General features: G+C 53.6%; 9 protein-coding genes across 9 annotated transcripts; 5 read left to right on the top strand and 4 right to left on the bottom strand.

The window, feature by feature from the left end:
• Positions 1-755: 755 nt before the first annotated feature.
• Positions 756-2,029, bottom strand: N656DRAFT_88109 (uncharacterized protein). The gene has a single exon (XM_064819383.1). The coding sequence runs from the start codon at positions 1,839-1,841 to the stop codon at positions 942-944; it is 900 nt and encodes a 299-aa protein (XP_064669970.1). The 5' UTR covers positions 1,842-2,029; the 3' UTR covers positions 756-941.
• On the bottom strand, positions 1,889-3,066 carry N656DRAFT_88137 (uncharacterized protein). The gene is made up of 3 exons (XM_064819384.1): positions 3,041-3,066; positions 2,490-2,970; positions 1,889-2,379 (listed from the first exon to the last, which is right to left on the bottom strand). Exons 2-3 carry the CDS (start codon positions 2,707-2,709, stop codon positions 2,066-2,068), a joined length of 534 nt encoding a protein of 177 aa, XP_064669969.1. The 5' UTR covers positions 2,710-2,970; positions 3,041-3,066; the 3' UTR covers positions 1,889-2,065.
• A 751-nt stretch (positions 3,067-3,817) lies between these two features.
• Positions 3,818-4,830, top strand: N656DRAFT_709377 (uncharacterized protein; the record flags this gene model as incomplete). The annotated part of the gene is made up of 3 exons (XM_064811592.1): positions 3,818-4,145; positions 4,229-4,715; positions 4,779-4,830. 3 exons carry the CDS (start codon positions 3,818-3,820, stop codon positions 4,828-4,830), a joined length of 867 nt encoding a protein of 288 aa, XP_064669968.1.
• Positions 4,831-7,504: 2,674 nt separating this feature from the next.
• On the top strand, positions 7,505-9,301 carry N656DRAFT_709595 (alpha/beta-hydrolase; the record flags this gene model as incomplete). Its single annotated transcript, XM_064811608.1, has 2 exons — positions 7,505-7,972; positions 8,033-9,301. The coding sequence occupies 2 exons, from the start codon at positions 7,505-7,507 to the stop codon at positions 9,299-9,301; spliced, it is 1,737 nt and encodes a 578-aa protein (XP_064669967.1).
• A 1,548-nt stretch (positions 9,302-10,849) lies between these two features.
• Positions 10,850-11,997, top strand: N656DRAFT_798197 (uncharacterized protein; the record flags this gene model as incomplete). The annotated part of the gene is made up of 3 exons (XM_064817730.1): positions 10,850-10,957; positions 11,036-11,113; positions 11,206-11,997. 3 exons carry the CDS (start codon positions 10,850-10,852, stop codon positions 11,995-11,997), a joined length of 978 nt encoding a protein of 325 aa, XP_064669966.1.
• N656DRAFT_88018 (uncharacterized protein) lies at positions 11,993-13,675 on the bottom strand. Its single transcript, XM_064819382.1, has 5 exons — positions 13,304-13,675; positions 13,223-13,230; positions 13,144-13,151; positions 12,526-13,090; positions 11,993-12,430 (listed from the first exon to the last, which is right to left on the bottom strand). The coding sequence occupies exons 1-5, from the start codon at positions 13,524-13,526 to the stop codon at positions 12,101-12,103; spliced, it is 1,134 nt and encodes a 377-aa protein (XP_064669965.1). The 5' UTR covers positions 13,527-13,675; the 3' UTR covers positions 11,993-12,100.
• A 232-nt stretch (positions 13,676-13,907) lies between these two features.
• Positions 13,908-14,850, top strand: N656DRAFT_845184 (uncharacterized protein; the record flags this gene model as incomplete). The annotated part of the gene is made up of 2 exons (XM_064819185.1): positions 13,908-14,146; positions 14,229-14,850. 2 exons carry the CDS (start codon positions 13,908-13,910, stop codon positions 14,848-14,850), a joined length of 861 nt encoding a protein of 286 aa, XP_064669964.1.
• Positions 14,851-16,275: 1,425 nt separating this feature from the next.
• N656DRAFT_709294 (HET-domain-containing protein) lies at positions 16,276-16,665 on the top strand (the record flags this gene model as incomplete). The annotated part of the gene is made up of 1 exon (XM_064811580.1): positions 16,276-16,665. A coding segment is annotated over one exon (390 nt), but the record flags the coding sequence as incomplete, so codon positions are not given.
• A 1,314-nt stretch (positions 16,666-17,979) lies between these two features.
• Positions 17,980-20,284, bottom strand: N656DRAFT_87933 (acid protease). Its single transcript, XM_064819381.1, has 6 exons — positions 19,599-20,284; positions 19,280-19,513; positions 19,002-19,193; positions 18,834-18,936; positions 18,360-18,745; positions 17,980-18,295 (listed from the first exon to the last, which is right to left on the bottom strand). Exons 1-6 carry the CDS (start codon positions 20,167-20,169, stop codon positions 18,177-18,179), a joined length of 1,605 nt encoding a protein of 534 aa, XP_064669962.1. The 5' UTR covers positions 20,170-20,284; the 3' UTR covers positions 17,980-18,176.
• Positions 20,285-22,758: the final 2,474 nt, after the last annotated feature.

The following is a 22,758-nucleotide window of genomic DNA, read 5'->3' as shown; positions in this document are numbered from 1 at the left end:
GCGGTGGTTTCGGTTCACTCGGGCGGCATAGATTCATGGGATTCACGAGTGGTATGATGATACGACATTGCAGGTTATGGGACAAGTGCATGGTGCAGATACCCATTAGCAAACCTGGACCGGGTTAGAGGAGTTTGGGCGGGGTAACCATGGGACTCTTTCGGGGAATCAGCAGAAGGAAGTCATGGTGGCACGTCAGGCATGTCATGGGGCGCTTGGTTCGGGATTCATTCTCGCTCGGCAAGATGGTTGCCAGCAATGGCTCGTTAGGTCTTACCTTAGTCTTATTCATCGATTACACTACCTTCCAAGTGTCCGCCTGCATTTCCACCTTTGATCCAGACGGAGCCGCAAAGATATACCATGCCTACGATGGCCATGTGCACGATTCCAGCGATTCCCACCCCTGAGTGCTTTACTTTGACGAGACGGTATTGGGAGCGCCGAGCGCAACACAAGGTGGCCCTCGTCATGGCTGGCAAATTTAGGTACCGTACTGTGCATTGCAATTTTGAACCGCGCGTGTCAAACGCCACGGCGAGTACACTAACCACTACCGTACATAACATCCACGGGCAGCAACCCTCGCGCCCACCCAGGTGCTACCAAGTTCAATGTCCGCACACCCGTGGACCCTGGACACGTAAAAACTGACACTGCAAAACAGGTGAAAGCCAGGAATTCATCAATAAATAGGGGACTTAAATTCCCAGAGCACAGTTGGGCACTGTATACGCGTACACTAAAGTGGTGATGGAATGCGTGGTGGTTGTCAATTGGTTGTAAGGTGGAAAATCTCTGTAGGAGGATGGAACCCCTGACTGGGCCTAATAACCGCCTAAGCTTACAGGGGGCGTATTTGTATTTCCAACATGTCCGTTTTTACTATGATACTCAGGACCACATGTGCCGCTTTGATCCAGCAAAAGTCTTCTTTCTGCTCAGGAAGTAACCGTTTCTAACTCAATAATTTCCCCGTTTCCCGCAATAAATTTCCCGTTTCCCGCATACAGGCCTTGTATCGCTTCGTTCATGTTCACTTTGAGGATTAAGTCGCCACAACGCTTGAAGCGCCAGTATTCCAAGGCATTCTCAGGTTCGAGCTCTTGGTCATCGGGGCTGTCACCGATCTCGCTTGAGTTGTCTCGCGCCGGAGAGCGCCGATTTGCATCATTGCAGAACCACCCCATTCTGTACAGCTCCTCATCGGAAATCTCTCTGACGGACGTGGCGACAGTGCCTTTGAACGTGGCCACATACCTAAGTACTGGCTGTCCAATGTCTCCCCAGATCTCAATTATCTCATGCCTGATATTCAGGTTCGAAGATTTCCGGCTTTTCTCCAGCGCGCTTGCTCGAAGGCAGCAACGTTCAATCTCGGCAGGATCAACGCCTGAGGACACCCACTCCAAGTACTCGGGTGTTAGCTCATTTCCGGAACGCGAGTTGAGAATACACTTATGAAGCAGTTCGAGTACTTCTTCCTGGGTATCGAAGCTTGAATCGCGCGCACTGAATAGTGCATGAACAACTTTGTTGATATAACTGTCGACCAAAACATTCGTTTCCCACACCCTGTCAGTGCCCTTGGTTGGGCGTTCAATACCACGCAGCGTGACTGACCCGCTGCTGTAATCGAAAGGAAAGTCATTCCGGTTCCCGTACGAGTTCCACATAAAATTCGACATCCGTCGGATAACCTGTACGACATGTTCCTGCAAAGTCGGTGGAGGTGTAGCCAGAAAATCCTGGTCGAAGCGCCTACAGCTCCAAAGAAACCCGATCTCGACACGCTCCCATACCTGTCGCAGGCAGCCGGAATCGGACGAGAACGTCTTCATACGTCCTGTCACTGGTTCAATGCTGTCCCGCGCATCAAGGGAGAAGAGCGCGTCAAGGTAGTCACAGCGCTGCTGGTCTAAGCGGGCGACGAAGCTTTGCAGGTCAAGGTACCAGGGGTTGGAAAATGCAGTATGAGGCGACCGGAGTCTGCTTATTTGCGCCTGGTCCGATCGGCATGCGTCTCGGCGGCGTTGAATGTCGGGCCATTCTTTTTCGACCTCCCTCAACAGTCGCTTCTCCCGGATCCGGTTTTGCTCATCAAGCGCTCCGAATCGTCGACTGAGCTCCAGAGGTGTCGGAGGATCCGATTTAAGGGTCGTTGCACCCTAGCTACGGTTCCAGAACCGTCACCACGAGTGCGCCTTCCGTTGTTGTCACTGTCGGAATCGCTCCCGCTTCCATCTCCAAGGGTTTGTCGATGACGCCTTGCTCTCTTCGAAAGTCTTTGATAGGTACTCTGGCTGTGGCTTGCGGTCTGGGGATTGGCCGGAGGAGGCTCTGCACTTGGCATTTGGTCGGTTCTGCGCCTAACATGCCCTATCCACCCGTTCGTCAGATGACATGAATGTACCAACTGAACACTGCAAGGTCTGATGTTTCCATTGGGCGGCGGTAAGGCAGTTGGCAGTGCTGATGCATGTACATACCAGGGACGTTTCGGAACTCTGATTCTGGTAAAAAGAGGTTATCCTCATTCTTTTTCGGTGGCTCATCATAGCCGACGGCACCAGCAGCAGTCGACTCCCCCCGAGTCTCACTCTTACTGGCTTCGGCGGTCTGATGATTGCGCTTTCGGACTTTAACCTCTGTCTTCAAAGTCTCAACAACAGGTTTGGTCGTGTATTCGGTTTCGTTATCAGGAGACATGGTGGTTAAACAAGTCGAGGTGCTTGCTCAGAGCCTACGAATTGCATGCGAACTGGAGAAAATGTGTCGAGCGACCTGACAAGCCGTGTGGGCAGGCTCAAATAATCGGGGGCTCTTTACTTCTCGATGGACTTCGATACTGAAAGGCCCGAGCAAGACTGGAGGAGTCTTCGAAAGAGGGACGGGAGGGATAGCAACCTGCAGGAGGCCCCCCGCCTGGTTAAAGGCCTCGCCGTCTGCCTCGCGGGCAGCTGCATGACGCTGTGGTATCGACGCGGTAAGCCTGCCAACCAACCAAATTGAATCAGGTATGCCATGATGCCTAGCTTACCGGAGGGTAGTAGTAGGCCTATACAAATCGGGCACCGGCTGCATGAGACACATCCTGGAAGCCTTCGTCTTTTCAACTGGCTCTTGCTTGCGAACCATCGGCATTCGTGAGTCGATCTTCTCTTCAGGTTGCTTTCATTCACGCCCGTCTCACAGTTCCATAGTAGTATTGGTGAAGGAGCTCAAGGCAGCATCGGGTATGCTGTGATGTTGGCCCTATACTTTAGCACTCACATGTAGCAGCACACTCTGGCGCCGTGTTCGTCAATCGCATACAGGGAGGGGACCACACTCACAGGTTGGATGCCGCACGCATGGAGGTGCCACGGCCGCCTTGCCACCCACCCCAGGTATCAAGCACCAACCAGCCGCATTCCCACCCTCCGGTTCGACTCAAATTCCCCGTCCATGCACCCAGGCGAGCACCGCCCCCTCCCGCTTTCAGCGGCAAAAACTTGAACTTCTCTAACCGCTCGCCGATCCTTCAACCCATCCCGTCCGACCTCTTATCATCACCTGGTTTCAGCTTGCATTATGTGAGTGACGAGTTGAGGATCGCAACCACATGGACCATGGACAGAGCAGTGAAGCTTTTGAGTCCAGTCGCTGACCTGAACCCACCCGACCTGAACCTTTACCTTAGCATCACAGCTCAGGAGCAAGATGCCACGAGGCCCACAGCCTACTTGCGCTTTACGATGCCTAAGGTAGAATCAATGTCTGCATGATCAGTTAGTAGCTAGGGAATCGGGGTCATCGACGCCTAGTATCCATGATGATGGGGACCGCATCAGGGACATCGGGGTCAGGGCCGACAGAGGCAGACATTCAGCTAAAGCCCTGGAAGTATATCGGTTACAAAGGATACGCCGAGTTCATCTCATCTGATGATGACTTCCTGATATTGCGGCGCTTCGATTCATTAAGCGCACGTGTGGCGTTACGACTTCAGGATGAGATAAATGTTCTTGAAGAGGAGTTGGAGAGGCTTGACACAATTCACAGCAAGCCCGAGTCAACAGATTTCAACAACGGCACTTTAAGAGATGATATTGCAGAGCGCGCTGAGATATTAGAGCTGGCCGCCAGGAAACTACGCAGATATAGTGAGACTGAACAAACCTTGTCCTTTTCAAGTTGAATGGGTCTTGTACATGTACTTTTTAAGCTGACACCCAAGTCTTCCTAGACGAATTCCTTCTTCAACACAGCAGGATGAAGAAACTCACTAAAGCTCCGGGGCGTGATATCAAAAGCCTTAAACACTGGCACTACAATCACAGCAACGTCGCAATTGCACGGGAGGAGCAAACGTATTTGAACAATGAAGACCTTGTCAGGGTGGTTCAAGAAGACAGAACACCCTTACGCCGGGTGATTGACAGTTCACTACGGTTGCGGACCCTCCCGATATGGAGGCTCAGGAAGCACGAAGCGCCGGTCTACGACGCCGACTACGTGTCGTACTATTCTGGCAAGCGTATCGACGGGTTTGCATCGACCATGATCGTTACTATTGGCGCAACGATGCTCATCGCTCCCATCTGGATTCTCCAGGCGTTGAACACACTTACAATGAAGCTTGGTGTCATTACGATATTCATTCTCATCTTCTTGCTCCTGATATCGTTTGCCATGGTGTCAAAGCCGTTTGAAGCCTTAGGGGCAACAGCCGCGTAGGTCAAACTAATCCCTCCCACAGTTCATCAGGGTATCTGGGAGACTGACATTCTTCCAAGCTATGCCGCAGTGCTCATGGTATTTATTCAGTTCGGGACGGAAAAGGCATGACTTCAGTGGGTATATGTCTTCCTCAAATGGTATCCTCAGACATTCACAGTTACATCCATGACTTTGTTGCCAAGTTTGTCCGGTTGAATAATGGCCGGGACTGTTTGGTCAATGGCCAGCAGCAGAGTCTGTCCGGGGTTGAGAGCTTGGGACATTCGTACCGCACCGTGAGACAACCATACATGTCAGCTGTATAATAGGAGCCTTCCGTCGGGGACAACTCAAGATGCTGATTTCTTCACCTACAATCAACGATCGAGCCACAGGACCTGCATGTGACCAATGGGAAAGTAACAACTGAAGGGAAGGACTACGGAACTAGTGGGAGTATTCACTGGTGTCGCCATTCTAGAGCCTGTTACCCCCTGGATCTGTTGCTTTCTCGTATAGAGAATAAGTAAGCTGGGCGGGTGACGCCGGAATCTGCGGAGGCGCCACTCAAGGAGACATGTCGCGTATTTTCGAACACGGACTGTGACTCACATGGCAGAATTCGAGAGAATGAATAGAGTGAATCAATGGACTGCGTTTATGCCTCGGCAATTGAGGGTGGTTCTGCTCGGATGGTGGGCGGATATTGCCTTGGGAGTTGGGACTGCATACTAGTAGCCCACGGTCGGTAAGTGACATGACTGGAGTTGTCACTCACTGCAGTGACACGTAAGCTCAGGAGATTCCCAAGGGCCGGCTGGCTGGCACAACAGAAACATTAGTATCATGATGCTCTCGGGAATGCCATTAAGGTCTTTCGGGCGTTGTCCATTGCGAGCAGTAACACGGTGTCACTGTCATCAACGGATCCGTCTGGAACCCTGAAAGTATCTGGGTCCAGCCTAACTGTCCTGCTTTGCTTTTGGGACGGGTATCTAGATTCGTAGCCGAGGCTTCAGGGCACTTACCCCTTATTAGTACCACCATACCTTAGCTACCTACCGTGACATTAGCCTCCCTGGCAGTGTTCGTACCTATCACTTCGTCCCTCAAATCCCATATATGTTCCCTCCGTACTGTATACGCGGAGCTGGAGCGAATCAGTCTCGCATCGCGGGCAGGTGCAACTTACCGAGAATCCGACAGGTATCTGCCCGAGATCAATGAAAGCAGTAGGGTGGTGTGCCTGGATCTTGACATACCGCGGGCGGGGCGCGAACCGGAGATTTTGAGATCTAAAGCCTGGTTAGATCCAGGAGCTTATCAAAGCGATATGTGGGAGTTACTTGAACCGAGAACGAGTATCAAAGTTGAAAGAGAAAACCCGAGAGCGAAAATTGGTGTTGAAAGCTAAATAGAGATGGCGTCGGGCTTGAAGCTAAAAAGAGAAATTGAGCCGCTGTGGCCCTGTGGGAGTGCCCCGGTCGAGTTCCCCGCAAATACCTAGCGCTGCACCCCGCATTGCAGAGAGGCTCTTCCCCAGATTTGACTTCGAAGCGATGACAGCGAAGGAGAGACTTCTGCAGCTCAGCAGGTTAGACCTTCCGTGTGGTGTTGTTGGTAATGGAAGCAGTTGAGGTACCTACCTTAAGGTACCGCCGATCGGCGTCAACAGCCCCTGAGCCAGGGCAGTCAGGCACTAACCAACAGACTCGATGATTTTTGACGATACCTATCACAACTCGGCAGCTGCCGCCCTTCTATGTAGAGAATTGCTGCAAGAGCCGTGGTCGAACGATTGCTGGCGTATCCAATCTGGGATCTAAATTCGCCATTACCTTACTTACCGCCTCGGACTCATCGCTGCCCCGCGTCGTGCCGCCCATTTGGGGATGTGACGTTAATGGTGGGGCATCTGCCCGACGAACCCGTCGTCTCTTTACCAATCGACGTCCTTCCCTGGCAGGCTACCTTCGTACCGAGGCTTGCTTTTGGCGCCAGGAACGGGAAGTCTCTCTCACATGCCATGTGCCATGCTGTGCCGCCCAACGGGAGAGCGAAGACGGCACGGTGTATCAAACCCGGAGTTTCTGTCCCATCAAATCTCAGTGCCTTGGATCTGACAACTGGATGCAACCCAGTTACGCCATGCCAATGGGCTTAGCCATGCTTCGTACTACTCGCAGCCGCCGTGATGAGTCCTCCCCCTGGCTCTTTCCCTCTCGTCGAAATACCTCGAAGTCCGTTTCTCCCGACGGTGTTCCAGGACGGATGAAAGTGCCTCTACAGTCTACACTCCCCTCTCCCCAGGAAATACTACCTTGGCATGCGACATCTACAAGAAGAGTCGCCGACGATGGAACACCCCGCATGCTAGGAGCCTGGGTAGGTACCTTGAGTGGGCTTCGCAAGCCGCACGGCAAGGGAAGATCGCCGGTAGTTCCTTCCAGACCTTGCCTAACTTGTTCATGTCTCCGGGGCACCCAGTGGTCAGCTGGCTCGCTGCGGAGCTCGCATTTCCCGGTCATGGCCTTTTCTAGCATCCGGCCAGATCTGAGTCTGACTGTGGCTCGTTTGGTGTTGCGCCGGCAATGCCAAGGCCCTCGCCGCCGCCGCCGCCGCCGCCAGGGGAATTTCTGACCGACAACACACCGCTATACGCCGGTCCATTGCTTGCTAGATAAACGCAGGGTCCGCCCTCTCCTTCCGTCATTGTCTTAGCCATGAGATTGAGAGGTCCAGCCTGGGAATCCGACCTCCCTTGACCGCCTGGTGATTCCGGTCCGCCATCTCGACCATGATCATGAAGGGTATTTCGGCTTTCACCGCTGCGGTGCTGCTAGGTCGGGCTACCGCGGCGCCGCCTGGCCCACCTGCCAGAGTGGTTGAGCCACGGGCGGTCCCAACCGTAACTATTTCCTCGGGCACTGTCATCGGCTCCAGTCGCCTGGGTACCGAGGCCTTCAACGGGATCCCTTTTGCTCTCCCCCCTGTCGGCCCGCTGCGGCTCAAGCCGCCGGTGAAACTCAACTCATCCATCGGTGTCTTCGACGGCACGGGGATCGCTCCCGCCTGCCCACAGTTCCTGGCTGACTCGGACTCGAATTCTTTTCTCGATCAGGTGATTGACCTCGTCGGGAACTCCCCTCTCTTCCAGAAGGCCCTCAAGGTCTCTGAGGACTGCCTGACGGTGAACGTCATTCGGCCAACGGGCACCAAGGCTGGTGACAAGCTGCCCGTGCTGTTCTGGATCTTTGGAGGAGGCTTCGAGGTGAAAAATTCCGCCCCTGATCCCGGTGATCCCGTTTCGTCGCTGACTAGAGGCCTCAAGCTCGGGTGGACCTCAATGTATGATGCCGGTCCGCTAGTTGCAAACGCCGTCCAGATGGGTAAGCCTTACATCTTTGTGGCGGTCAACTACCGCGTAGGTGGCTTTGGATTTATGCCTGGCAAAGAGATCCTCAACGATGGCGCAGCCAACCTTGGCCTTCTCGACCAGCGCATGGGCTTGGAGTGGGTTGCTGACAATATCGCTGCTTTTGGCGGCGACCCGGACAAGGTGACCATTTGGGGCGAGTCTGCGGGCGCTATTTCGGTCTTTGATCAGATGGCACTCTTCGACGGCAACAACAAGTACAAGGGCAAGCCCCTCTTCCGGGCCGGCATCATGAACTCCGGCAGTCTCGTCCCTGCCGACCCCGTCGACTGCCCCAAGGGACAGGCAACCTACAATGCGGTAGTGGCCAAGGCCGGCTGTGCCGGGGCCAAGGACACGCTGGCCTGTCTACGTGCCCTTCCCTACGAGAAATTCCTCGAGGCGGCGAACTCGGTTCCTGGGATATTGTCCTACAGCTCCGTTGCCCTCTCGTACCTACCCCGGCCTGATGGCAAGGTGCTCACCAAGAGCCCGGATGTTTTAGTCCAGGAGGGAAAGTACGCGGCCGTGCCCATGATCATCGGCGATCAGGAGGACGAGGGCACACTCTTCTCGCTCTTCCAGTCCAACACCACATCCTCTGACAAGCTGATTGTTGATTATCTCAGCGGTCTGATGTTCCACAGTGCCAGTCGGGAACAGCTCGCCGGACTTGTCGCCAAATACCCCAACTGGATTACCGAAGGGTCCCCGTTCCGCACCGGCATATTCAACGAGATCTACCCGGGCTTCAAGCGGATGGCTGCCATTCTCGGCGACTTGGTCTTCACCCTGAGTCGCCGGGCCTTCCTCGAGCGCGCCGTCAGTACCAACCCCACGGTGCCTGCTTGGTCCTACCTGGCCAGCTACAACTACGGCACCCCGATCCTGGGCACCTTCCATGGGAGTGATATCCTGCAGGTCTTTTACGGCATTCTGCCCAACTACGCAAGCAAGAGCATCCAGAGCTTCTACGCCAATTTTGTATACAACATGGACCCTAACGACTCCTCGGGCGGCACTAGCAGCCGCGGCAGCAAGGTCGCCGAGAACTGGCCGCGCTGGACCGGACAGCGGCGGACACTCATTCAGTTTTACGCCGATCGGAACGAATACCTCGAGGATGACTTCCGGTCCGAGGCGGCTCAGTACATCTCCGGGATTGCAGGTTCGCTTTATGTCTAGGCCGGGATTTCCTACCCTTGGCCCTTTGGGAGGATTATGACAGAGTGATGCATCTTTATGTGTGATGAGCGATGCATGTCAAGCAGAGCTTGATTCTCTGCATGGTCAATGGGAGCAGGAAACTCTGTTGCTACTAGTAGCGCTTGATGATAATGTTTACTCATGAATATGATAGCGACCCTCCTATCCCCAAGGATGATTCACAACTACCAGAATTAGTTCATTCAGGTTAAGGGTGGCGACATCGCTGTAGGTAGGCCACTCTGGATTCTCGAAATTCATAGGACGGATGCTGCACATCGATACCCCAGGGACCTAAGATCAAAATTCTCTTGCCGACGAACCAGCCAAGGTCCTCTGCAGTCTGCACATAGCGCGTTGGCGGGAAGCAGCTTAGGAGCCTGAGCAGGGACCTGCACGCGCTAAAGTTAGACCAACCACTTCCTTAAGATCCTTACTTACCTCTTAGGGCGGGTAAAGACGGGGTTGGTGAGAAAACAACGGGAGATTCATGTTTGGGAAAGGGCGCGGGGATTCGGCAGGAGCCTCCCTTATGCCTGAAGGCAGGGGCGACAAACAGGCCGAGGGCACAGCTCGAACGGTCGAACCTGGAAGTCTCCGTGAAGTTCCCAATTCAAGTTGACACCAAGCTCGCTCTATCCATCCAAGGTCACTACAGCGAGGGTCATAGCACCCTAAGTCTATAAACAGGGCAAACAAGCTTTATTGCAGCTCGCTTGTCTGCCATTGCAGCGCGGAGGTGGCGGAGGTCGATCCCCAGATCCCGGGGTGCGGCCAACAAAATGAGCCAAGTACGTATCAGGACATGCACGCTAGGTGGTGGCCTGGAACTTGTCCATGCTACTACCAGGTACAGTAAATAGATAACTTACCTAATAATCAGGTTGCAATTGAGCGTAAATTCGGCTCTCTTTGCATCCAATGGCCCGGTCGCCGGAAGCGGCGCGAAACCAACATCCTCCTGCAGTGCATTCCCAGGCCAATCCTGCTGGAAGGCGTCGGCTGCCCAAGGCGCTGTAGCACAGAGACCTAGGTTAGTTATAGTAATCCTTCTTCTTGGTCCGTGTAAATCTTGTAGCCTGATGGGAAGACACCCCAGCAATCCCACCTACCAAGGAGCCTAAGGAGGTACGAATACTGATTGGAATAGAACAACATCTCGATTGCAAGGTAGTAGGCCGAAATACTAACCGCGTCGAGAATCTATGGTAGTGAGGACTGGAGGTAAAGATGTCCTTACCACACAGCCCATGATAATTGATAAATAGATCGGCTTCCAGGCTTCTAGTCCTCGACGCCTATCCTTCGTCACCAGCATCGACTGCTCCTTCTTTAGACAGCATCTTCCGGTCTTTTACACTCCTTAATACCACGCTCTTTACTACTAGCGGCCGGACCGCTCTCTATTCTCTCGTTTCCCCTTACACAGGTTTATTTGTAATGAGCCTTGTAACCTAAAGAGCATACCTCTTTGCCTTTCACTATCTTGAAATTAGTGCAGCCGGCCTGCCCTTCACTCCAATCAAAATGTACGCCCCAGCTATCGTCCAAGTCCTTGCTAGCGGACTCCTCGCCACTACCACTGTAGCTGGATTCTCTGCACCTGGCCCTCAAGCCCTCGGTCTACGTCATACTGTACGTACCTACTCAAACAGAAACCCTTGAGATAAAACAACCTCGGAGATATGACTGATATGGATTTGTTTTCACCAGGGCGCGTTGGCAATAGCCGCTGGTCTTGCTGCCGTCCCGGCTTTGGCAGCCCCTGTGCCAGAAGAAAGAGATGTAGAGGTACGACTACCTTACACATATACCCACCGCGTTTGTCCTCTGTCGGAGGAGGACCACATATCCTCAGCGAGCTGACTACCTACCTGCCCTAGGAATCCGAAGTGTCTAAGAGAGATGAGGAGGATGGGCTCCTTGCTGGACTTGAGGCGCGTGATCCATGCACTATTGGTCGATGCCCCTCCTTCGGAGTCCCCTTTTCAGCTTTCCCAAAGGATTTGAGCAAGTTCGGCGGGAACAGGAACGGCCTGAAGGGCCTGAAGGGCAAGAAGGGCAAGGGCAACTGGAAGAACAAACTTATCCAAGGCGGTAAGGTTCGCATTGCCTCGAGACAGTTTGGTGGGTACAAGAACGACTTCAAGGGCAAGGGCTACACCGTGGGCAAGCCCGGGCCCAAGACCAACTTGAACGACTTCAACTTGAAGGGCAATGGCAGTTGGCAGAACAAAAACATCCAGGGCAGCAAGAACAGCTTTGCCTCGAAGGGTCCATTCCGTCCAACAAATTACCGAAGGCAGTATGGTGGGTACAAGAACGACTTCAAGGGCAAGGGCTACGCCGTGGGCAGCCCCGGGGCCAAGACCAATCTGAACGACTTTAACCTAAAAGGCAATGGCAGCTGGAATAACAAAAATATCCAGAGCGGCAAGAACAGCTTTGCCTCGAAGGGTCCATTCCGTCCAACAAATTACCCAAGGCAGTTCGGTGGGTATAAGAACGACTTCAAGGGCAAGGGCTATACCATGGGCAACCCAGGGGCCAAGACCAACCTAAACGACTTCAACCTGAAGGGCAATGGCAGCTGGAAGAACAAAAATATCCAGGGCAGCAAGAATCGCTTTGCCTCGAAGGCCCATTCCATCCAACAAGCTAAAGACTGGATCTAGTCTGAGTCACGGTGGATAAATGGGATTGAGGGGAGGCCTTGGCCTATATAACTTTCCATTGTGTCATGTCGTTAGTTCTGCATTACAATTCCACAACCTTGCCCTATAACTCGTCACGTTCTGCGTTGCCTGCCCTCCAGGCTTTTACCTTCCCCTGAATGATGTCAGCCAGGAAAGCTTCGAGCGTACTAGCTGTTATCCTCTCTCTCCTCGTATAAGGAAAGATGTCCCCGTTGTTTGGATTCTGCACAGCGAGTCCGCTAGAACCAGGCTTGAGTCCCATCATCTCTACCGCATCGGGGTATTCATTCGCATCCGTTGTCACAAAGTGTAGGTACTCTTCGTATTTCCTTGCCAACGGACGAATCTCAGCGGCATATGTCTCTCGTTCCTGGTCGTCGTACACGAAATAGTGGACCAAACTCTTTCGTGTCTGTCCGAGGTGTTGTGTCAGCTGTGCGCTGGTTTCGTTATGAAAAAAAGGTCCGACGCTTGCATCCCTACAGGTAAGGTACTAGAGGAACCTACCTCATAGAAAGACAACTCGTTCTGCCTTGTCAGCTTGGGAATCAGCGGTGTTGAGCAGAGTTTGACGAAAGCCTCGATTGATGCCGGACCGAACAGTTCTGCGGTTGAACGGTGTACAACGTCAGGGTTGTTGTAGCACTCGAGAGTCGCCGGCTGCTGTTCATTTTGCTCCATGTCGGCCACGGCAAATGAGAACCGGTCCTGGTATTTTCTGGCAACCGTAGCGAAGATTTCCCGGATACTATGCTTGCTGCTCGGCGAGAAACGGCCAATGAACACGACATCGTCGACATCTCGAAAGGCAGTTGCGTTGTTCTTGGTGACATATGACAGTGCCGGCCGGCTAGTTCTGTCAAGGAAACTCAGCATGGATCTTGCTTTCCGCTCCCCTCGGTAACGTTGTTGCTGGCCGGTTCGGTGGTGCAGACGAATTGCAGGAAAAGACGATACCCCTGAACGACGACACAGTTCTGCCTCGGCTGAGCAGTCCACACTAAGGGCCTTCTCACCCCATTCAGATTCTTGTACTAAGCTCCATTCTGGCTCAAGCGCTTGGCTCACTTCCCTGGTGAGAGTGAGTATTGTGGACTTTTCTGGCAACGCTAGGCAAGTGTTTACTCTTGTGGCTTTAGTGGCCGGAGCCCGGTGTTAGCCCGCATGTGGATGAGAATGCATTGTTTGACTCGCAAACACTTACTAATACATCTGCATTAATATAGTCAGTAGGACTGTCTCTCCGTAATACTGATTAGATCTCGGGTTGGATTTGGAGACTGACAAGCAATAAGGGTCCGGTCATTGGTCCTTAATGCTGCATCTAGTTCCTCGACTCGAGCGAAATGCTGCCACGCCACTACTCTGTAGCGTAGCAGAAGAAGAGCTGATCCGAATCCCCAGAACTTCATCCTGTATAAGTATACAGAAGATCGAGAGCGAATTTTGCAAATAGTGACAGGAGAGACTGGACGGCAACCTGGAAATTGGGTGAAGCTGTATTTCATGCTCCCTCAACGTTCAATTGGGTTTTAGAGGACCTAGTAACACTCAATAGAGGTAGCTTCATGTTACTGTCTTGGTAGATCCTCGGGATGCTGCAAGGGGGCACTACCTGTGACGCAGATCTGCTACCGGAATGCACAGGAACAACTCCTGGGAAGCGCAAAGACACCTTGACACCACGAAGCGTGCAGTGTTTCATATGCCAGACGTTTGCCCTCTTCCCGAAGATCATCCGTACAGTTCCGGCGCATTCCATTGTAACGACGCAAGGACAAGTCACAACTACTTGACTGCTTGGTCGGTATGTAAGATGGATGCCATCCGCTGACTTCCTGCCCACTGGGCTGAGAGGACGGATATGACCTAAGGCGTAGCTTAGAGCCATGTCTTCATTACGATACCTAATTGCGTCTTTTGGCATCGCCGTCGCGCTACAGTATGCGCCCGGCCAGTATCCATTCCATGCTTCTCAGCATCAGCTTGGGGACAGACCCGTGCTGAGCGGAGAGTATGTCTGCGAACACCCGCCGTACAAAGTCCTCATGGTCTCCCAGTCTCCCCTGGTCATCTACATACAAAACTTCCTCACCACCGACGAGCGTGCTCACTTGCAGAGAATAACGTACGTTGCTGCTGAACGATTTTGCACCTTCGATCTCCAACTCACCGGTCCCAACCCCTATTCGATGCTAACAAGAATGCAGAAAAGACACCTTTACCCGCAGCGGAGTCACCTCCAACAACAACCACAACAACAAAGACAAATCAAGCACCACAAACAACCACAACAGCGCCCTCCGCACCTCGCAATCCACGACCCTCCCGCCATCAGACCCAATCGTGGCCTGCATCGAGACGCGCGCACTGCTGTTCCAGGGCTACGACACGCCCCGCTCACACCTCGAGCCGCTGCAGCTGGTCAAGTATGCGCCGACGGAGCACTACCACTTCCACACCGACTGGTTCACGTCGCCCGGCAGTGAGGGGAACAACCGGGTGACGTCCTTCTTTGCCTACGTGCACGTGGCCAACGGCACTACGGGAGGGGGGACAAACTTCCCGCGGCTTGGTGAAGTACCCGCGGAGGGGAGGTGGTGTGATGAGGGTATACTTGACTGTGATGCGGAATGGGAGAAGGGGGTTACTTTTCGTCCGGTTGAGGGGAATGCTGTGTTTTGGGTCAACCTGTTGCCGCCGGATGGAAAGGGGGGGAGGGTGGGTGATGAACGGACGTTGCACGCTGGACTGCCTGTTACCGGAGGGGGCAAGATTGGGTTGAATATCTGGACGAGGGAAGGCCCAGTTGCGGAGAGGACCGGTTTGTGATCTGTTGTGTTAAGAGGTACTGTAGGTGGTCAGGGGGTGAGCAGGTATGGGCGCAACGGGTACATATTGCGGTGGCGCTGATGTATTGCAGGTTGTTGTGGTCATAGAATAAGTGTGAGTACTGTGATACTCTGCCTTGGGCAAGGCAGTGTGAAGATGAGGTGAAGAGTAACTCAGAGGCGTCGAATTCTGCCTTACCACTGCGACATTGTTAACAACCCATGGGGTGCCTGGGTTGAGCACACAACTCCGGGCCGTCGTGCCTCAAGGAGACATTGATCTCAGCCGCACTCTTACCCCGCTTGGACAACCAGGACATAAAATGCTTCTCAATCGGATCCAGGCTCATCCGTACCTTCCATCGCACCTCATCGTCAACACCCTCAGCAGGATCACGGTCGACCTCAGCAATCTCACCCAACATTTGAACATGGAAGCCTCAAGCGCCGGCACAGATACCGCCGACAGCGTACCATCTTTTTCCTTCGTCCCAATGGACCACATACGGGAGGTCGAGTCCAGCAGCAATTGGCGAAAGGCCATATTCGTAGACGGCGAACTGCGATGGACTGATAACTCTGGAACCGAGATTGGGGACCTAGTTCAAGGGAGTGGGTGGAAGATGCGCAATTTTGGCAATTATATGCTTTTGGCGCCCCTGGATAACGAGGACGAGAGCAAAGAGAAGGAGAAGGATGAAGGGATCAACAAGCCAACGGCAGACTTTGCAACTTCCAGTTTGTCCGGGATCCAACCTGAAAAGAGCTCTGGGAATGGGAGGGTGTATGTTTTCTACATATGTACACCCCATGACCGATACTGAACTCATATTCTAGGATGGATGAGCAAAACTTCGAAGCCATTCTAGAAGAGGTTGTTGCGGCGACTCTAGAAGGAGAACCGCTGGAAGACGAACAGCCAACAGGCGAGAATTTCGATGAGAAGACCCGCCTAAAGCTGAGGAAGGAGCACCTCAAAATTCTACTAAGACGCCAGCTGCTCGGCGATAGATATGGAAAGAACAACCGAGATGAAGATGACTTCATCGCTGTAGACACGCATGGAAATTTTGACCTGGATTACGACAACCCTGGCCCGGTTCTCAAGCGCGAGAGTCAATGGATCAGCCATGGATATATTGCGCTGAAAAACAAGGATCTGGTTTCTGCTGTGCACAAGAAAGGAGATCAACTTCAAGAGGGCATCTTTCCTGGATCAAAGTCAAAACGTTCCCAAGATGTGGAAGATGTAGGGTACACGTCCTCTGGGTCCGAAGTTTCTCTAGACCACTGCCGTGTATCACCCTATTACCCGGCTTGCGACGATGGTTGCTGGCTCAAATCGACCGAGCATTCCAGGGACAGCCCAGAAGTGCTGCCGCAGCATCCGGCGCAGGAACTACCCGCGACCCAACCAGACATCTACATGCCGCTTGCACAGGGCGAAACGCGAGTCCTCATTCTTGAACCAGGCGCTGAGTCCAACCCTGTCGTATGTCGGCTGGAGCATATGGCGATCCCAGGGGTGGCCACGCATGGGACTGAATCCAACGCCCCAGAGAAAGACTTCATAGCCTTGTCCTATGCCTGGGGCTCGCCTGTTCGAACACATGTCATCACATGCAACCAGTTGCCGTTCGCCGTCACCACCAACCTCTTCCATGCCCTTTACTACCTTCGCCGATCCGACCAGTCACAGTGCCTCTGGGTGGACGCCATTTGCATCAACCAAGACAACATTCCAGAACGCAACGAGCAGGTTCGCCACATGCTAGCCATCTACCAGGCATCGAGTCGCGTCATTGTCTGGCTTGGGCGAGCCGAGGGAAAGGGGAATCTAGCCGTGGCGGTCATGAATTTCCTCAATGTCAGGGCAAACCGCCATGCCATTATGCGAAGGGACCACGGATCTCAGTGCGTGGAACATATTAGGCAGTTGATTGCGGTGCTGGAGGAGTTCTTCCGCCGGCCGTGGTTCTCACGATGCTGGATCCGCCAGGAAGTATCCGCCGCCAAACGGATCACGGTGCAATGCGGTTCTAGCGTTACCAGCTGGAATGCAATGAAGCGAACCTCCAATACTCTCTGGAGGCTTCGACAGAAACTCCGTGGCCTGACCTTTTCAACGACCCAGGGCAGCACTGGCGAGGATGCGAATTCGGGAACGCTTTGGAGAGAAGAAAACCTGCCCCTCCGCTATCTCAAGCGGCACTGGGTGCTGGGCCAGTCCGTGCTCACAACCATGGGCGATATCCGCTCTGTTTGGTACTATCAGACGGGCGGCTTGATGGATCTCCTGATGGTGAGCCGACTATTCGAGGCAACAGACCCGCGCGACAAGGTGTACTCGGTCCTCGGCCTGGCACAAACGCCGATTGACAACGGGCCGGATGGCTCGCCGGCGAGCAATGGCACTGCCAGCATCCGCATCGACTACTCGGCGAGCGTCTCCGAGGTCTACCAACGGGCAGCCAAATACCTCATCAACCGCGACCTCAGCCTCGACATCCTGTGCATCCTGCCGGACCACCGCGACGAATCCTCCTCCTCGGCCGACCTCCCCTCGTGGACTCCGGACTGGCGCGTTCCCACGTCGCGCATCCCGCTGAAAGCAAACTTTGAGTACTTCACGTACAAGTTCGGCGCGGCAGGCTTCACGCGGTGCTCGCCCCAGGACCCTGCCAACGGGGGCAAGCTCCGCGTCCGGGGGTTTGCCGTCGCACTCCTGACGCAGCTTCTGCCGCTGACGCCCGTGTCAATTCCGCACCCGCCTGAGCAGCTGGTGGGGCATGCGGAGTTGTTTGATCCGGCGAGGCATACCAGGCGGTTTGCCATGACGGGCAGGGGGCCGGCTATTGTTCCCGCGGGCGCTGAGGAGGGGGATTGGGTGGTTGTGCTGATGGGGTGTAAGATGCCGGTAGTTCTGAGGCATGTGCAGCATGATGGCGGTGAGGAAGATGCTGTGACGGCTGTTGTTGTCGGCCCATGCTTTGTGTCCACGATTATGCATGGCGAGGCGTTGAAGGAGTTTCAGGAGTGGGCGGAGGGTGAAATGAAGGACATTGTACTGGTATGACCATTGAGTAACCATGAACAGCAATACTAGTAGTTCTCATTTCAAGGTATGTAAACATCGTCTACGGTATCGAAAGTTTGCACCTAGGCCCTACATGCAAGTCGCCCCTTCTCGGCAGCCCCTGCCCCTTTTCTGGAGACTCCTTGGTGCGATACCTGCATGGTTTCCCCTCACTGTGAATCTCTTTCTCCTCTATCCAGATAGTAACCCTTCAACCAACCAAACTCGTGTCAACTACGACAGGGTAAAGACTAACACGCACCGACAATGTATTTTGTGTCTTTAGGTGTCTCGCCAACGGTTACCACACCGTCTCCACAGTTATAGTATTGATTCATCCACACTATGTCGGACTGCTGATCAAAAACCACTGCCATGCCATGTCAGAACCGCTTGTTCAGGGCTTTTCAGGGGAATTACATATGATGACTCACAATACGCCGCCCTGATAAAGGTATCCCCCAGCACAAAATTCGTCGAGCCCACGTCTGCCGGCTGCACACCCAACATGCAATGGCCCGGGTACTGCTGGTAGATAAAGTCCTTGTAGCGCACGTTGATGACCATGCGGCCGCGGTTGAAGCCAAAGTCGACGGTGCCGCTCCTGTTGCGCCAGGAACAGTCGACTATATAGTTCCCCTGGGCGTCAATGGTGGCCTGGAATTGTTGGCCGATGGTGGCGACCAGGTCCTCGCGGATGTAGGATAGTGTTGAGCCCGTGTCGATCAGCGTCGGCATGACGAAGGTCTCTCGGGGTGTGTAGATGACGGGGCTTTCGCCGGGTTTGGTGATGCCCACCGAGGTTACGTTGACCCAGTATCTATTTATTAGTGGGGGACGTTTCAGTTTTGCGGGTACTACTCCAGGGCTGGTGGTGCAGAGTGAAAGGGGGAAAATGAAATGCTCACTGGATCCATCTCGGGTCTTGCTCGGAGATGGGAGGCCAGATGGACACGGGCTCCAGAGGCCCGGCAAACTTCCACCTGTTGACGCCGCCAAAGATGATCTCGCCTGGCGATGGGATTATGGTTAGAGAGGTATGAGTCTGGAATGATTCAAGCGATAGTGTCTCTTACTGAATCCGTCTCCGTCACCCCCTAATCCCAGGCTGAATATCGGCGCCAATATCAGCTTTCGTGACACCATCAGATTCAGGACGCTCGGGTAGTTGATGGAGTAGGGGTATGCATATCCCAGGCCCAGGATGCCGGAAAACGTGTAGTTGCTGTCACTCGCAACAGCGAACTGCACTTGGGGTATCTGAAACACTTTGGGTTAAAGTCAGTCACCTCAATTTCGCCCATCAATAATCAGGGACGCGGGTCGTCAATTGGGAGAAGCGTTATGAACTTACTTGCTATGCTCATGATATCTGACCAGTAGCTGCCCTTGACTGCTCCCGTGCCGTACGTAACAGCAAAGTCGCCGCCCACGTACATGGAGGAGTTGGACTTGTTGGGATAATAGATGCCGTGGCTCTGGCAGATGGCCTCGGACGCCGACGTGTTGCACTTGGGATTCACCCACAGCTCGTATGACCCCGTGTCAAGAAAGACCTTGATCTTTTGGGGCGGAGTCCCGATTTGCACTGCAGGAATCGGGTGGGACTGTTAGGGCATATCAAGTGGTTTGTGTACTTGTACCTAGAGATTGATGGCACTGGCTATACGCACATTCAAGGATGTAGGCAATGCCGCCCAACTCTTGCAAACTCGACCATCCCCATCGTCGGTCTACTGGGGCCTGCCGGCGCACTGGTGGTTGAGGAGTTGCTGGCAATGCTGTTGATAGAGTTGATACCGCCTTGGTCGCCGATGTAGTTTTGGGTCTTGCCGAAGAAGATAACGAAGTTGGGGGGAGATTTGGCGGCCGGTTCGGCACGTTAAGAGATGCGGTAGGAAACGAGAAAGAAGGCCATGGTATTGATGGATATCCTGATTGTGGTGTGGGCCAGGGATTCGGACCTTGCGGAGAGAAAGTCCCCGTCGGTTGGAAGGGCGAAGGGGACCCGGGCCACGGCCATGGTCCCGGAAACCCCGGGGGCGGCGACCAGTGCCATCCCCACGGCCACCTTCCTGTGCCATTGAACCTGTGTCGGGATACCGGCATCCGAACATAGCCTGGTTTCTGCGGAGCACCTGCTTCGCCTCGGTTGCCGAGCGGGAGACGGGGACTGCTCGCTATGACAGCGCCATGATATGCCGTGACGAAGAGCAGGAGGCATACGAGGGCGCTGCTTAGCATTTTTCAAGCCACTTCGTTTGGTATCGCCAGGTACAATGGATGGACTAAGGGTAGAAACAATGTTTGGAAGAGCGGTTCGGCTTGTCGATCATGGCCTGCTACACCGTGACCAACATTGTGGACATGGACAAAAGGGAACCGGTGAAGGGCCGGGATGTGGAAGTCTCTGTCTTTGTCCCCAAAGCTTGCGGTGTAAATGCACCAAGCAATTATGAATTGGAGCAGATGTGATGTCCCGGTGCCACGGTGAGACGGGAGGTTGTGCTAAGGACAGGAAGGGGTTCACCATTGAGCTTCTCAGGACATCAGGCGCAGTAAGTACTTGGATATTCCCATGCCCTTCTCCCTTGGCGGGTTTAAAAGGAAACGAGACAACGGTTCCTACGCCCGTGCCATTCCTCCTTGAGCAATCCTAAGAGCTCCGTTGGTGATTGCGGCACAGAGGACGGCTTTTACCAAGTAGGATACCCAGCTTGAGGCACTAGCAACATCCCAGGCCTACCGGCGTCAGCATGCACTCGCGGCACGGCAGTGCGCGGTCCCGCTCGATAGTCGAGTCGGGATCTGGGGTTGCTTTTTACCCGATCCGGGGTAAGGGCAGCAATAAACTCGAGGATATTGCCGTGTGACAGGAGCGCGGGTAAATACTAGTACATGTACAATACCACTGGGCCCTCAGCAAAATGGACAATCATCCCCCGCGAGTTCACGAGTACGACCTGGGTATAGTGAGGGCCCTGAGAGGGTTGTGCCGGGAGCACCGATGGTCTGGAATCTCTGGATAAGATGGCCTCGCAGGAGGCAGCCAAGGTTACTACGAGACAAGCGCGAGGGGTTGCATTACCATTGAGGGCCATTGCTTCGGGAGAGCAGTGCGATGCAAAGAGGGTCCCAATGAGGCGTCTCATGAAATTCTCCGGTGGCTCATGTTGGCGGCCTTACCTGAACCAGCTCTCCGCTGAGTGAAGGAGTTCAAACTCAGCCATCAGTACTATGCACAAAGTTTGAGGATTCAAAGGAGAGGAGCACGGGGAGAAGACCACTTTGGCCAGGGGCTTGGCACTGGGACTGGCGTGATTGATATCTGGAAGCAGCCGAAGTCAGATAAGAGGCTAATGTGGCTAACCCGGCCAGATGATCCAATGGAGCGCACCCATAGAGCGGATCTGAAACGGGGGTTCGACTACATGTAGGAGATCTACGTCGACGGGCATCATGATAGGTGGCCCTGCTTGTGGGGATGGGAAAAGGGATTTGGGATATGGGCCAGCTGTTTGAACTATAATGCCGGCTCTTCGCATGCATGCCTAGTACAGTAGTGTTCATGCGCTAGTATGTAGGTACCTTACTAGGTATGCTATGTGAGTAGTGGCAATAACCTCCGATGCAAAGATTCCTCCCGGTAGCCTTTATGGGTTAGCAGTTGTCGATCGGAGAATCTGGATTACGGTTAGGTCAGGATCGACCAAGTATTTGCATCGTCGTTGACAGGATGTTGGACCATGGAAGCGATGAAGCTGGATCCCGGCCCTCAACAGAGAGTCACTGCCCGGTATCATGGTTAGGTAGGTGGCAACCATGACAAGAAAAAAACAGTTGTAGCATACCTCGTCTTCTCTGCCTCTCAGAGCTCAGACGGTCTGTATTCTTCGAGACCCTACTCCTACTCTCCAAGTTAAGAGGGCAGGTCCACCAATCGAGAGTATTATACTCATCAGGCACCAGTAGCAGTGTAGCAGTATCTTCTTGTTCGAGCCAACTGCCTACGCCCTTTCGCGACTGGATAGGGGCCTTCTCGTAGCTCAACCCCTGGATTGAAGGTACTTACTACTAGAAATATCATGTTCTAACGACTGATAACAAAAGGTGAATTCACCAACGAATGCACAAGTACCACTAATATCATCAGGTACAAACCTAGGTAGTAGTTAAGAGCTGTAAGTAGAGATCCGAGTCGTTCGCGTCGTTAAGCGTCCTCCGCGTGATGCTGACATTAGGGTCAGGGGTCTCAAAACAAATACTACTCTATAATGCTCTATGATGCGTTCAACGGTTTGTAAACTGTGAATTTGCCGCTACGACTGAACTTAGTATGTAAGGTATGTACTTGTACATACAGCGTGATGCTGATGCTGTTCTGCCAGTGGCCAGCTGCACGCCGCCAGTGGCTAGCACAAAAGATAAACTCAGACAGCCAACGGCAGTCCGGTCTGCGGCCAATGTTTGAGTGGCTGAAGCAGAATTCTGAGCAGCGGTTGCCAAGATGCACGAGTAAGAGCGATTCCTGTTCCGGCACACTGAGCACAGCCCCCGGCGCAGAGAAGCTCTCCCAGGGGTCGCCGCCGGATTCAGCTGAGGGCTGGGCTCAGTGGCTCACGGCTCTGATCCGTCTCTGCTGGTCTTGTCTCAACTCAATTTCTCCCCAATAACCCGTGACGCGCAGAACTACAACTTGTTATCCCAACTAGAACATGCGTCTGTACTACTAGTAAGCAATGGGATTGACCGAGATTGGATCAACAACTTCAGGTTTGCATCAGCAACGGGCACCGTCGGCGCCGCCGTCACCTCCTCACCTGCTACCGCCGT

This window comes from Canariomyces notabilis (genome assembly GCF_033297395.1).
Source record: "Canariomyces notabilis strain CBS 508.74 unplaced genomic scaffold N656scaffold_11, whole genome shotgun sequence".
NCBI lineage: Eukaryota > Fungi > Ascomycota > Sordariomycetes > Sordariales > Chaetomiaceae > Canariomyces > Canariomyces notabilis.
This window is presented reverse-complemented; position numbering and strand designations above follow the sequence as displayed.

Coding starts and splice junctions, on each gene's coding strand:
- N656DRAFT_88109 (XM_064819383.1), bottom strand. CDS start 1,841: ATGAAGACGTTCTCGTCCGATTCCGGCTGCCTGCGACAGGTATGGGAG.
- N656DRAFT_88018 (XM_064819382.1), bottom strand. CDS start 13,526: ATGAAATACAGCTTCACCCAATTTCCAGGTTGCCGTCCAGTCTCTCCT. Junction 12,431..12,525: donor ACGAGTTGTCTTTCTATGAG/GTAGGTTCCTCT, acceptor CACCTCGGACAG/ACACGAAAGAGTTTGGTCCA.
- N656DRAFT_88137 (XM_064819384.1), bottom strand. CDS start 2,709: ATGTCTCCTGATAACGAAACCGAATACACGACCAAACCTGTTGTTGAG. Junction 2,380..2,489: donor AGAGTTCCGAAACGTCCCTG/GTATGTACATGC, acceptor ACGGGTGGATAG/GGCATGTTAGGCGCAGAACC.
- N656DRAFT_87933 (XM_064819381.1), bottom strand. CDS start 20,169: ATGCTAAGCAGCGCCCTCGTATGCCTCCTGCTCTTCGTCACGGCATAT. Junction 19,514..19,598: donor CATTGCCTACATCCTTGAAT/GTGCGTATAGCC, acceptor CGATTCCTGCAG/TGCAAATCGGGACTCCGCCC. Junction 18,296..18,359: donor CTTTATCAGGGCGGCGTATT/GTGAGTCATCAT, acceptor ATGGCATGGCAG/TGGTTTTTGATCAGCAGTCC.